The sequence below is a fragment of the Chlorocebus sabaeus genome, chromosome 15 (assembly GCF_047675955.1).
Source record: "Chlorocebus sabaeus isolate Y175 chromosome 15, mChlSab1.0.hap1, whole genome shotgun sequence".
Lineage (NCBI taxonomy): Eukaryota > Metazoa > Chordata > Mammalia > Primates > Cercopithecidae > Chlorocebus > Chlorocebus sabaeus.
Genome location: NC_132918.1, coordinates 16,130,681 through 16,146,058, shown reverse-complemented (window position 1 = coordinate 16,146,058; position 15,378 = coordinate 16,130,681). Strand labels below are relative to the sequence as shown.

The 15,378-nt window shown below is 34.3% G+C and overlaps 1 protein-coding gene across 11 annotated transcripts in view; it reads left to right on the top strand.

The window, feature by feature from the left end:
* NLGN1 (neuroligin 1) overlaps positions 1-15,378 on the top strand; it is an 896,630-nt gene that overhangs the window by 189,704 nt on the left and 691,548 nt on the right. For 10 of the 11 annotated variants that reach the window (XM_073023458.1, XM_073023456.1, XM_037988672.2 and 7 more), the window contains one exon: positions 4,641-5,453. In XM_073023458.1, the coding sequence (XP_072879559.1) occupies positions 4,961-5,453 (493 nt within the window). In that variant the 5' untranslated portion in view covers positions 4,641-4,960. Of the gene's footprint in view, positions 1-4,640; positions 5,454-5,896; positions 5,957-15,378 lie in introns of all 11 variants that reach the window. The other variant, XM_037988660.2, reaches the window with a different exon arrangement.

The window sequence follows — 15,378 nt, the reverse complement described above, 5'->3', positions numbered from 1 at the left end:
GCATATAGAGTTGACAAGCTAGTGTGGCCTGACTTCAAACAACTCACAGATCTATAAGTGCAAAACATTATTTGTCTTTAGTTAGTACAGTTGATCTTCATTATTCCTGGTTTCTGTATTTGTAAACTTGTCTATTCACTAAAATGTATTTGTAATCCTAAAATCAGCACTTACAGCACATTTACAGTCATTCCACAGACATGAGCAAAGCAGCAAAACTTTGAGTCACCCTATGAGCATCTTGCCAGCTGAAGTCAAACAAGGCATCTCTCTGCCTTCTTGTTTCTGCTTTATGGACACAGGATGGACACTGTGCAGTGGTAGAGGCTGTGCAGTGCAGTGCAAGATGCTTCATCTTTGGGACCAATTTGGGGGCATTTTAATCCCAACTCTAGCACCTGTTAGTGAGGCGGCCTCAGGCACTTAATGCTTTAGAACCTCAGTTCTTCTTTCATAACATAAAACAGAATCTACTAGTTACAAGCATTAAGGATTTTAACCTATAATCTATGTGAGATTTAGATATCTATATATGTGGGTATATCTATGTACATGTGTGTACACACACACACATATATATACACACACACACATACATGTGTATGTCTTTAAAAGCAAAAGGTCTGTGTTCCCTAATTTAGTGTTCATGATGACTTTATAGAACATAACTACCATTGTATAACATTGGTTAAGGGTCACCATCAAGCCAGGGAGCTCTAACAGTAAGCATGCTGTCAATCCAGACCAACTGAGATTTAACCACGCTTGCACTATGTAACAAATTTTCATATAGATTTTATGAGGAACATAAAGATTTTTTTAAAACACACATGCAAAATCTTGCCCCAAGTAAGAAATTTAACAGGTAGGAGTTGAGTTCAACAAGAAAACAAATAAATGCAAACAATAAAACAAAGCAAGGTAGGAATAAAAAGGTTTATTATTATTTTTTTTTAGAAAAACATATGTAAAATGTACATAAAGTTAGAAGTTTGATATTCCCTGCTAGGTCCTGCTCCCATATTCATCTTGTATTTATTGAACACATGTCACATTTCATCTAGCATTGGAGTAATTTTTTTAGATTACTTATTCCTTTACAATGGCGTAAGCTACTTGGGAATAATGAGTAGACTGTGCATGTCTTTCAATTCTCCTTAACATTCAGTGCAATAGCTTACACATTGTAAATATCTAATGTTTGCTGAGTGAATGAAAGATTGGATAAATGTGGCCACCCACTATAATTATCTAACATCCCATACAGTTCTCCCTACTCCTTTTTCTGAGTTTCTCAGAAACAAACTAGTTGAGGGACCAGCTTTTGATGAATTAATGTAAGGGAGAAAAATGTATTACCATTTATGATGCTCTTTTAAATATTATTTATTTTGATTTTATTCTTTTAGTGGGACTATACATGCTTTAAGTCAAAAAGAGGAATAATGAGGAAATTTATGAGCTAGTATCCCCATTAACTTCGAAGTCAGACGAAGTTAGTCACATGTGGATTGATAGGCTAATCTACGGGTAATACATGATTTGGTCTACTGAGTAAGAGTTTTCTGGCCTTATTATTTTAGTGTATTCTGAGATATTTTAAACATACAAAAGAATACAGAGAATTCAAATACTAAGGTTTTGTCAAACTTGCTGTAGTTCATTGCTGGCCTTTTAGGGTCTTACCACAGGTTGTCTGTCTTAGATGTCAATTAAATAATTGGCCCAATTAATTTATTAGTTGCTAGAATAAGCCTTCTTCCTTTTCCTTTTTACTTAGAGATGACAGCTATCCTGTTATTATGTATTTATGTATTTGAGAATAATATATAATATTCTTTTACATAGTTTAAGTTTTATTTAAATAGTATTTACTGTACCTAATTTTCTGTGACATGTTTTGTCAAAAATTTTGAGATTTATATATGTTGATATTTTGGGTTTAGGTCCTTTATTTTCACTAATGTATATAATTTGAATTTGTGAATACATCATAATTAATTTATCAATATCTATTGCTGGACAATTAGGTTGTCATAGTTTGGGGGTTTTTTGGTTCCGAATAAATAACCAAATTATTACACAAATCATTGTTTTAACATGATTTTGTGTAATGACATAAGAGAAACCTATCACCACATTCAATATAGGGTAAAGCTAGTAAAATATGTATAAAAATATATAGCAAAATGAAATATTAACTTCCCATAAGAATAGGGTAGACCATTTTTTATTTCTCTGTCCTGTGAAATTGTCAGAATATTTACTGAGACTTCATCTTCTGAAGAAACATAAAATAGTTTTACAATTCAATTTTAAATACACTAGGATCAATTTCTTAAAAAGTGATAATTTTGAATTGAGAGACTCTTATCATGTGTGGTGATCATAAGGATGACCTTTAAATCAGATAGCAGTGGGTGCCTGGATTTGCTAACAATTAGCTAAGAGACCCTGGCCAAGGTGAAATTCACCTCTTCAAGTCTGAGTTCCTCATGAGTAAGAAGGTGATAACTGTGAATCTACTTCATAGGGTTGTTGTCAGTGAGACATAAATGCATGAAAATTGAGGATTTTGTATACACTAAGGAAGCATCAATAAACAGGGGGAAAATTGTCAGCAAATTTGATACTTTCTATTTAGGTATATATATATTTTAAATTTTAGTGCTTTAAATAAGCCATATTTTTACATTTGACCTGGATGACTGCTGTTATTATAGTAGCAATTTCTGAAAATTATGGGGGGTCAATACTATAGTACTATACATACAACATGTAAAAGGGGGTATTTTTGTAACCTCAGAAGCTAAACATCATTCCAATTTGAAAATCCATCATGGCATGCAGAATTCCAATCCTCTGCAATTTGCATTAAAGCAACACATCAGTGGGAAACAGGAGCTTCTTTATCCTTAACACAGTTAGGGATTCTTAAGTACCAAAAAAGGAGTGTTATTTTATTAATAACAAAACAAGTATTTGATATCAGTTGTGCGAAGAAAAACTTTTGGAAATTGCTGTAGAGTAATTGAAAATTAGGTTGAATAAAAAATAATGATGGAGACTTTTAAGACCTCACCACAGGTTCTCTAGGTTAGGCGTCAAACTAGTGCATTTTTAACACCAAAAGGAACTTGCAAAGATTTGTTCATGCTGTGGCCCACTATGATGCTGCACAAGAATAAGCATGATATACACTTTACAAAAATGCGTTTGTGTAGCTGAATCTTCGATAAATGCCAGAGTTCTGGAACAGGAATTGGATTGGTCTAAGCCTGTCTTTTGTATGTTAATGTGCTTTCACAGCAAAGGTATGTGAATTAACACAGACTAAAGTATTTTCAAAGAAAGACATTTATCTCCTTATAGCCTTCTGTGATGGATTGTTCAGAGATAAAGACACACTAGGCCAGAACCAAATCTCCTGCTGCCCTATATAGTTTTTACAATCTCCTTTTAAACAACAGAAAGTCAAGGCAGTCTCACTGCCAGACCAACACTTCTTTAGGAATCTTCCCGTAATATACAGGATAGAACCATCTCTAGTACAAATCAGCACTTTATTTTCAAAGTAAACACTTCAAAAGGTTGCTTGAACAAGAAAAGACACATTTTTTGAGCTGTACGTTATTTGACAGTTAACGTCAGATTACTCCGAGGATTGCATTGCACCGAATGTTACATTTTATTCTGATGCATTTTAAGTTGAACTTTGTAAACAGTGATAGATGTTTGATTAGTGTTAATATGCAAGATGCCATGATTAGGCACGATTGTTTTTTTTAATCACTACGCTCTCTTTTTGTAATCTTCCTTTGATCTCTAACGGACAGTGAGGAAAAAAATTGTAATTAAAATATATTGACTTTGACTCATAAATTAATTTTTGCATTGCAAATTTATTGATATCTATAATATATAGCAAGATGGTAAAATAACTTGTCTGCAAAAAAAGATGTAAACTTCTATCTTTTTTACAAATTGTATCCTATGCCATTTTCTCTTTTAAATTATTGAATCTTAATTTCAAATAGGAAACTTATAAGCAAAATTTTATGAAGATCTTTGAGATACAGCAAGGAGGTGAGGTAGTTTCATCTGAATAATCATAGCTGAACTCATATTAGTTTTCTTGTCCTGATATTATCTTCCTTTTTTTGATAAGCGTAGGGTTGGGAACCACCTTTTTGTGTGTTTTCCAATGCACACAGTCATTCTTACAGAGTTTGTATCTGTTCTGCTAGTTTACTGCCAGTTTCTTAAAATATTTTCTGCTATTGGGTTTTAAAATGGAAATAAATCAATCTTCTATAGCTTGAAGTGATTGAACACTATTAATAAACTATAAATTTCACACCTAACATTCAGTATTTTAAAATACTTTACTGTAACATGTTTCTAAAACTGTGTATTTTAACAAGGCCTGCTTCCACGTAAATGTATATGACGCCAGCAGACATATTTCTCAATAATCTTGTAATTGTCATCTCACTTCAATCCATGATTTTCCTATGGTAACATTTAACTTCCCTGATGCTAGTCATTATTAATGTATTTCTGTAGATTGTAAAACATCTAGTTATCACACTGTCTATGTTAGCTTGTTCCAACTCATGATTTATTTTCATTTTTTCTAGGATATAGACCCGCAGCTAACTGGATTTGATTTATAAGAGAGAAAACTACAGTCAATGCCCACTCTTGCCACATTGCTAATATGGAAAACAGAATGTTGAATAGGATATGGTCTGATAAAGAGTGATGATTGAAGATGCTGCTCCAATACATGTGAAATCAATGGGAGATACCTGCTGTCTGAAGATTTTTCAGAGCTTTTCTCGACAAGCTCCCCTTTAAGAAATCGGAGGTATATTCTACCATTATACAGTCTTTCTCAAGTGGATATAAATACGTTTGCCTCACTGTAACCAGACAACTAGACACCTAATGTGGGACCATGGCACTGCCCAGATGCACGTGGCAAAATTATGTTTGGAGAGCAGTGATGGCATGCGTGATACACAGGGGACTGGGTGCCCCATTGACTCTCTGTATGTTGGGATGTTTGCTTCAGGCTGGTCATGTGCTATCACAAAAATTGGATGATGTGGACCCACTGGTGACTACCAACTTTGGAAAGATAAGAGGGATTAAGAAGGAACTCAATAATGAAATTTTGGGGCCTGTTATTCAATTTCTTGGGGTTCCATATGCAGCCCCACCAACAGGGGAACGTCGTTTTCAGCCTCCAGAACCACCATCTCCCTGGTCAGATATCAGAAATGCCACTCAATTTGCTCCTGTGTGTCCCCAGAATATCATTGATGGCAGACTGCCAGAAGTCATGCTTCCTGTGTGGTTTACTAATAACTTGGATGTGGTTTCATCATATGTACAAGACCAGAGTGAAGACTGCCTATATCTAAATATATATGTCCCAACTGAGGATGGTGAGTTTATTGCAGGAAAAACAGGGAGATATATTTTTATATTTTTTTCTATTCTAAGTTCTAACAATATTAATTCATGTGTACTGGTAGTATGCATGGCTTTTCCTGTTGGCATGTAGACATATTTTACATGCGTGCATGGTGCTCTTTTTGTTTATGTGTGTCAGTGTATCTGTACTTATTTTTTTCCTGTGCTTACTCATTTTCTTTCCTCCACAGCACGTATATTTAGGTAGAAATGGGTTTCTAATTTCCATTTCCTACCAAATGACTTCTGAGAAGATGCATCAACATTTCCTCATTGCATGTGCAGGCTCAACGAATTGGGGATCTTTCGCACTCAGTAAATGCAGGAGCGTATTGAGTTAGATAGTGGTGTTGCATGTTCCGGCGGTCTGTGATGGAGCGCCATGTTATTTTCTAGTCTTCTATTCATTTTTCAGTAAAAAGAATATCCAAGGAATGTGCCAGAAAGCCCGGCAAGAAAATATGTAGAAAAGGAGGTATGTATAAAAGTGGAAATTAAAAATGGGGGAAAAAGCTTGCAGAGGAAGAACAAGATATTCTCCTTAAGGATGATTTGCTGATGCTGGGAAGTAAATGGTTAGGTGATATTTGAAATCTGATGAAGTTTGTCAAAATAGAAAGGTGGTTAAGGAGCGCTCTAGCTGAGTAGATTACATTGGTTCATTGGTTGTGTCTTGTGTTCTGGTGCTGGTAGCATCAGTAAGAGTTGAATCTCTGCTTTGAGTTTGTGTGTAGTGGAATATTTATTTAGGCTATTATGATACCTGCAAGGAGCCCAAACAATGCTGTCTTACTAACTGGTAACTTTGATCTTTGATCTCTGAACTCTTTTCTACAGATACATATTTGTGCTCCTCTTAAAATTTGATCACTCAATCACAAATCTAGTTTTTCGTTTATTCTCAGCATTCCTTCTGAACACTCTATGGACTCTCTCATCCTAAGTGTAAATTTTCCATAATTATTGAGCAATTATTTTTATCAAGTAATAGTGCTTTTTTCTTAGTCTTTTCATTTTCAGTCACTTTTCCAGAGGAGAATGAGATTTTGCAGATTTGATACTAAATATTTACAGTCTTAAAATTACTTTAACATTTTTATATTTACGTTAAACAATTTAAAACATAGAGAAGTGCATGATTCAGAAGCTACAATTAAATCAACCTTCAAATCATCCTCTAGCCAGATTGAGCAAATGTAGACACTGACAGCTGCAAGCTTGCATCTGAATGTAGCTTGTCCACACTCCGCTTTTATATAACATTCAGTAAATCACTCATAGGAGAGTATGATTTTCTATGGCAGTAAATCATCTAAGTGTTATTTTGACCTTATTCATAACTTTGTAGAATTTCCGATCTTCATACAGAAGTCATTAATATTCTAATGCTGCACATTCTATCTCTCTATGCACTTCTAATCTCCTGACTGGACCAAATCAGATTTCATTATAGCATCCTTGTGGGGCAGGGAATGTCTAAACTGTTCTGTTTTAATGGGATTGCATTTATGTGGAAGACACTTTATAAATAACAAAATTCGTAACTCAGTTCAGAAGTATTTGCATTACATTGAGGATTTTTTGTTTGTTTGTTTTGTCTTTGCTCTTATTTCCTGGGTAATACTGGTAGAGTGGGATTTAACCTTCATTCTTTATTGATATTATGAATTGGGTTAAAAGCACAGTATACTTAAGAAGAGGGATATGGAGGCAACAAGGGTGTTTTAAACAACTAAAAAAAGTCTTTTTTTCTGCAAATGAAAATAACTGCAGTAATTTACATACCTTCAACTAATGTACAATACTGCAGTAGTTATTATTATGCAGCTTATCAAGCATGTGTAATTAGCTAAGTGACTTTCGCCTCCTATTACAGAGATGTTGATTCACAAAGTCATAAATAAAGATGCTATTGAAGAATGCATAAATAGAGCATAATACATAAAAATATGTATAATGAAGGAAAAGATAAGAGCACCAAAAGGTAAACTAGTGAGTGAGAAAGTGACCTTTCTTCTCATACAACTTTAGAGGATAAAAGATTTAATAGAAAATTATTTTTCATTGTTCTTTGTATTGCTGGTTTCATTTGCTTTAGTAAGAGAGTTGGCAAAGAGATGTGTAGGCAATGCTATTTACCTTCACAAACTCTGAACTAATTAATAATTAGAATGAGGACAACATCTATCAATGCCCACTTGAGCCTGTATGGTTTACAGCTTAAATATATTGTGCTTATTCATACTATTAACTATGCATTCTAAAAATCATTTTGGCTTGGGAATTTAATATATCCTATTATTATTATTAAATACATTGTGCTCATTTATTAGCTGTTTGTACATCATCCTAAAGTCTAAATAACAAAAAATTTTTAATATAATTTTATTATATAAACAGTATTTTTAAAATAAACAAAAACTAAGGTTTAGAATTTAGCTGTTAAGTAGAGGAGTAGAAATCATTTTTCCAAACTTTTACCTGTTTTTTGTTTTTTTATTATTTTTCTACCATGAAGGGGCTATTTTGGTTATTTCAAGATACCATATTTTTGGGAGTCAAGAAATTATTAGTCACTTTATATCTGTTTATATATATACTAATATATACTGCATATAGACTGTGATATTTTCAGTAGAATGCCAGGAGTATATAAATGATGGTTTAGGAACTGTGAGAATAGTTGCTTTGCCAGGACTTTATGAATGATGGTTCAGGAACTGTGAGAATAGCTGCTTTGCCTTTTATCTAGATGCCATTCAAATCCTGTCTTGTTATTATTTATTCTTTTATGTGTGTATGGATCACCTGCAGAGACAGATGGACCCCCATCCCTGAGCCAAGTACTCTATAATCTGTGCGTACTGTATTCATGCAAAACTATTTCCTAATTGCCAATTACAAGCCACATACTATTCAAGTCAGCCAGTAATAAATGAAACAAAGAACGCTCTTCCCATAGAACTTATAATCAAACAACTTTACAAAGAGCAAAGCATTTTCTGTACTTTGGTGTGTATAAAAGGAAAGGAATCTTATCCCTCCTCCAAGAGATGTTGTTCTATAATTTTTAAATAGAGCATGTACAATATTTTCCTGCAATTTAAGAAAAAAGCTCATTTTTATCAATAGGCTGCCTCTCATTTTAAAACAGGTCCCAATTGTACTTTTTAATCTGTTTTTTAATATTTCCCACGATAGTTTTAGCCATATGTTAATTACCCTCTAGATATTTCTTCAGAGTTTTATCCTTACAAAATTGAAAAGAAAAATGAATTCATAAATGAGATGATTGTCAACACTTGAACAAACAGGCAGATAACATGATAGACACTGGAATTTGGTTGTGGAGAACAGATACATGGTTTTATATATTAGGTGTTTTGCATAATGTATCCATTTAATCATCATAACAACATTAGGAGAAAAGTATATTACTCTCTGTTTTTAAATTTTAAATTTTTTATCTCTATTTTACAAGTAGGAAGGTAGACTCTGAAAAGTTAGGTTTTCCAACCTTACCACTGACTGCTAGTTAGTGGCAGAGGCAGGTTTGACCTTAATTCTCTTTTACGTTAGATAGATTTCTGTTATGTTAAATTACCTTCTGTGATGATTTCCATAGCAGAGACTTGTATCTATTCATCCTTCCTCTTTCTCTTTTTTCCTTCTTTCTTTTATGCATTCAAATATGTCATGAGTTCTTTTTATCCTATCCGTTGACCATATTTTAGACAGACTTAACGCTCACCTTAAGTGAATTGAATCAAGCTAATGTTAGCAGCCAATTTCCAAAAATATATTCAGTAATCATTTAGTGAATACTTTAAACCTCAATTACTTTTGTGCCAATCTAATAATACCATATGCTTCTTACTGTCCAGACTAAGATCCCCACATATTCTTCCTGGCTGCTATTAAGGAGTTGCTTTAATTTGCTTAAGTTTCCCTCTGTTTCTTTAGGTTGCTCTCCTGTGAGAGTTGCTAACAAACAAGAAAGTGGTCACATATTAGGCCGTAAACATGAGAAGGAGAAACAAGGGGCCTAGAGAGGATTCACAAACACGTTGTCTGGCTCATGGATTCTCTAGAGTTGTGTAGTCTTGTGTTTCTCCAGCACTTTTATTATTATTTGCATGGCTCTCCTAAGAAGGATATAGAACTCATTTTCATTCCTCCACTTGTGAGACTTAACTTGCTTTTTTATTTACCCCAATTTGTATTGTGCAGAAGATTAAAATCTTTGTAGATGACTCTGGTACAATCATTTACTCTTTGAGCATTTTGTTCGTGATTTTCAAAAGTGTTTTACTTTTACATGCTCTGGTTCATAGTCTTTACCTGAGATAATATTGAATTCTTTCAAGAGCCTTTTCCACAAATTTTTGGTTTGTTTGGTTGTCTAACATAGGGACTGATTTTTTCCTAATTTAATGTGTGTAACAATGACTCCTAGTACTGTCAAGGTATTTAAGAGTTTAAAAGGGGATTATATTCCAGAATGTTCTTACTTCTTGCTTATACATTTCTCACTCATTTACTTATTCATTTGACAAATATTTACTGAGTACTTACTCTGTGCTGGCTATCGCTCTAGGTGTAGAGTAAATAAAAGAAGACAAAAACCTTGCCTGCTTGTGTGAAGCTTGTAACCTAGTGTGTAGAGACAGTTTGTAAATGATGAACACATTAAAAACTAAATTAAAAAGGTGTGAGAGGGTGAGAAATTGAAACAGAGTATGAAAGACTAAGAGTGCTGGTATGGAGAGTGAAAATAGTTAAAAATAAAATGAGGACCACCTCATTCGAGCAAGGATCTGATGGAGATAAGGTGATTATCTAGAGAAAGATATTTAAGGAACAATTAGGAATGTAGCAGATCTGGAAAGGGGGAAAAGAGAGAGAGAGACAACGAGATTCAGAATAATCTGACTTGATATTTTAAAAAAGTTACTCTGGCAGATGTATTGAGAGTAGGTTGTAGGAGAGCATGGAGAAATGGGGAGAGTGCTCCAGATAAGACTTGGTCAGGGTCCAGGCTGAAACCAGGGTAGTAACCATGGAAGTGATAGATTCTTCATATATTTTAAAGATCACATTCCTTCATCAATTTGCTGTGGGCTGTGAAAGAAAAGGAGAAGTCAAAGAAGATTACTATATTTTTGATCTGAATACCCAGAAGAATAGATTTGCCATTAATTAAGATGGAAAGGAAGAACATAGAAGGCTTTGGGGAGAAGCAGAGTACAAAAATAAATTTAGTTTTGGACATGTTTAATTTGAAGTGACCCTTAGACATCCAAGTAAAGACATCAAAAAGCCCGTTTCTTGAACCAACATCTTGAATCAAGGTAGAGATAAAGGTTTATGTAGAGATATAAATTTGGCAGTCACTCTAATATAGAAGGTAAAGATTTCAAGTCATGAGCTTGAGAGAGAATAAAAGGAAGTGAATGAAGATAACGAAAGAAATAAGACACCAAGGTTTAATTTATAGGAACATTCCAACATTACGAGGTCTGGAAGAAGAGATGGAAAGCAATGGAAACTGAGAAAGAATTATGTATGAGATGGTAGGTAAACCAAGATTTTTGTGTTGCCCTGGAAGTTAAGTCAAGAAAATGTCTCCAAGTGAGCATAATGATCAACTGCGCCAAATTAACTTTTGTGGGGTGGTGTGGGTTTTACACACTGGAGTGTGTCTAAGAGAGAATGGGTGAAGATTTGGAGTGACTTAACATAAATAATTATTTTAAAGAGTTTTGCTTTTTTAAAAGAGATCAGAAAAAATATGAGGAGTGAGGAAAATAGAGGTTGTTTTTGTTACTGTAGGTTAAGATAGAAGAAATAAAGGCATTTTTTTAATACAGCAGGAAATGAGCAATCTTAAATATAGGCAAAAGATGGTAGAAATTCTGGAACAGTATCCTTCATTAGGTCAGAAAGGTGGGATTTGGAGATTTTGAATTAAAGAAATATGGGTAGAAAAATCAATATGTTGCTATGCACAGTACATGAGTGTGAGTGCATGGGCAGAAGTATAGTGGAGTTCTCTGCTCTTATCTGATTCTATTTCAATTGTTTGATGTGTAATGTTAAGGGAAATGAAGATAGAATTAACATCAGTGAGATCTTGCTATGATCTAGACATCATGGCATATTAATTTATTTGATATCGCAACAGCCTTGTGAGGCTCCCACCCTCACTTTCCAGATGTAGAAATAGAGGAACAAAGAAGTTAAATTATCTTGCCCAAAGATTCCTAATTTGTTGTTGGCCAACTATTTCCTTTGAAGGGACTGTTTTAGAATGGAGGAACTAAAACAGAACAACAAAAACAGCACAAAGCAACAATAAGAATCATGTTTATATGGGATTTAAGATCACAAATAGAAAATGAAATTGGTGGCCAATTTGCTAGTAGAAAAATCACCACACACTGAAATATTTGTAACGCCTAGTTCACTTAGAGTTTGAAGATGAACGTAAAACTATTGAACCAGATATTTGGCTTCATATTTGAATTAGTAACTGTGGACAGATGTGGTTATGTCTTCTAAAAGCTAAACAGTGTAAGTTGGGACTCTGAAATGAAGTAGATCTAAAGTGTTGTAAAGTTTTAAAAGAACAACATCAATTGTTCCAATGTTTACTGACAGGCAGAGCGAGTCTCCTGAAGCAGATGATTAAAAGACCATTATAGCTGTCCAATTCAATTTTTTCAAAGAATAAATACTTGTTTTCTTATAGAAACTGGGGTTGAAGTTGAAAACATTTAAGATTTATGCCACCAGCAAAAAGAGTTATGCTAGAAAATAAATTCTTGGTAGAAACTGCTATCCTTTCTCCTACCATATGTCATGTCTTCCCTTATGTATTCTTTTCACATATATAGCATTCGATAAGCTTAATAATAATTAGAATGCAATGTTTTGTTTAGTTGAGTTCTGTATTACTTACCATTACACAATTTGTAGATAATATTCTGGTCTTTAATATTTCTCCTATGAATAATCCTCTCTTTCTTCCTCCCCAGCAGTACATGCTAATGTAGTTTAAGACATGGCAGAATTAGAACGTCACACCAGTATAGACATTTGCTAGTAACCATTCCACAGAATCATTCTGGGTTTGATCACCTTAAACTCTGGACAAGTTTTAGAAGCATAATTTCTAATCAGAAATCTTCACACAGCCATTTGTAACTGGACAGAGCACTTTATGTAGCACTTCTTATATTGTATAAGTTGCCTAGGCTGCTGTAACAAATGACCACAAACTGTGTGATTTAAAACAACAGGAATTTATTCTCTCAAAATCTGGAGTCAAGAAGTTTAAAATCAAGGAGTGGAAAGGTTTGACTTCTTCTGGAGGCTCTACAGGAGTACTTCCCCGCTTTTTTCTAGTTTCCGGAGGTTGCCAATAGCCCTTGCTGTTCCTTGGCTTGTAGTTGCATCACGCCAATCTCTAGCTCTGTTGTCACATAGCTTTCATTCCTGTGTGCCTCCCTATATCCCCATATCTTCATGCGGTCTTCTTCTTCTTCTTTTTTTTTTATTTTTTATTTTTTATCATACTTTAAGTTCTAGGGTACATGTGCACAACGTGCAGGTTTGTTACATATGTATACATGTGCCATGTTGGTGTGCTGCACCCACTAACTCATCATTTACATTAGGTGTATCTCCTAATGCTATCCCTCCCCCCTACCCCCTCCCCACAATAGGACCCGGTGTGTGATATTCCCCTTCCTGTGTCCAAGTGATCTCATTGTTCAATTCTCACCTATGAGTGAGAACATGCAGTATTTGGTTTTCTGTTCTTGCGATAGTTTGCTGAGAATGATGGTTTCCAGTTGTATCCATGTCCCTACAAAGGACACAAACTCATCCTTTTTTATGTCTGCATATTATTCCATGGTGTATATATGCCACATTTTCTTAATCCAGTCTGTCACTGATGGACATCTGGGTTGATTCCAAGTCTTTGCTATTGTGAATAGTGCCGCAATAAACATATGTGTGCATGTGTCTTTATAGCAGCATGACATATAATCCTTTGGGTATATACCCAGTAATGGGATGGACAGGTCAAATAGTATTTCTAGTTCTAGATCCTTGAGGAATCACCACACTGTTTTCCACAATGGTTGAACTAGTTTACAGTCCCACCAATAGTGTAAAACTGTTCCTATTTCTCCACATCCTCTCCAGCACCTGTTGTTTCCTGATTTTTTTAATGATTGCCATTCTAACTGGTGTGAGATGGTATCTCATTGTGGTTTTGATTTGCATTTCTCTGATGGCGAGTGATGATGAGCATTTTTTCATGTGTCTGTTGGCTGTATGAATGTCTTCTTTTGAGAAGTGTCTGTTCATATCCTTTGCCCACTTTTTGATGGGATTGTTTGTTTTTTTCTTGTAAATTTGATTGGGTTCTTTATAGGTTCTGGATATTAGCCCTTTGTCAGATGAGTAGATTGCAAAAATTTTCTCTCATTCTGTAGTCTTCTTACACAGATGTTGGCCCCTAGACTTAGGGCCCGTTCTAATCCAGTGTGACCTCATCTTCATTGTATTTCCAAAAACCTATTTCCAAATAAGGTCATTGTACTGGTTTTCTGGATTGCTGTAACAAAGTACCATAAACTGGGTGGCTTAAACAACAGAACTGTTGTTGTTGTTGTTTTGCAGTTCTGGAGACTAACAAGTCTGAGATCAGCATATGGGCGTGGTTGGTTCTTTCTGAGGGGTATGAGGAAGAATAGTTCTGGACCTCTCTTCATGGCTTATCGATGGCCGTCTTCTCCCTGTGTCTCTTCGCATGGCCTTCTGCCTATGTATATGTCTGTGTTCCAATGGTCAATATTTTAGAAGGATACAAATTATATTGGATTGTGGCACAACCTAATGACCTCAACATAACTAATTATATCTGAAATGATCTCATATCCAAATAAGGCCACATTTTGAGGTACTCAGGTTAGAACTTTAACATATAGAATTTTTGGGAGACACATTTCAGCCTGTAACTGTCGCATCCGAAGGTTCCAGCTGGACATAAGTTCTTGAGGCACACTAAGGACATTGCCACTTTTTTCCAAACTAATCCCCAGAATGATCTCATAATGTTTCTATCGTTATGTCTATTTTAAATATTGAAAAACTATAGCTTACTGGGGTTAAATAAGTTGCTCAAGTTCACGTGAATATTGGAATTACTGAGACTCCTGTTCAAATCAAATCTCAAATTGTATGTGATAGCTCCCTTTACCACAATGACCCATCCTACAGATAATGAATTTTCTCTGTCCTCCTGAGAAGTTCTTTTAATTTTTTTTTTTTTTTTGGTATTTTTCTATCAAGATAGGATACGATGCATTAGTCCATATGCTTTTATATATCCAAGTGTTTGACTTTGTGTCAACAAAATGATTCAGTTTTTTAATGTATTTCTTGAATTTTAAACATTTTATCCAGATGGTTGCTTATATGCAAACATGGTTTAAGTTAAAATGAAGATCCTACCAATTTAAAACTGTAATATTATTGCTTTTCAGTTCCATTTCATTTGTTACTTTAGGGAATTGAACAAAGTTATTTTTAAAATAATTTTTAAGACCTAATTCTTTGTTTACTGTAACCCTATTCATTTGGTATCTATGAAATGATAACATTAAAGCAATTTAAGCATAGCTCATAATTTTCATGAAAGCCTGTAAAATGTTGCAAAAATCAGATTTAAGCAATGACAAAATTAATCTAATAAAAGGATCTGGAGTCATTGTAACCATAATTATAATTTTTAAAGTAGAAAAATCTGATTAATCAACAGTGGTCCTAATTTTTTGGTCCTCATTGCAGGAATGAAGGAGCGAAGAAGCAAGTCCTTTTCTT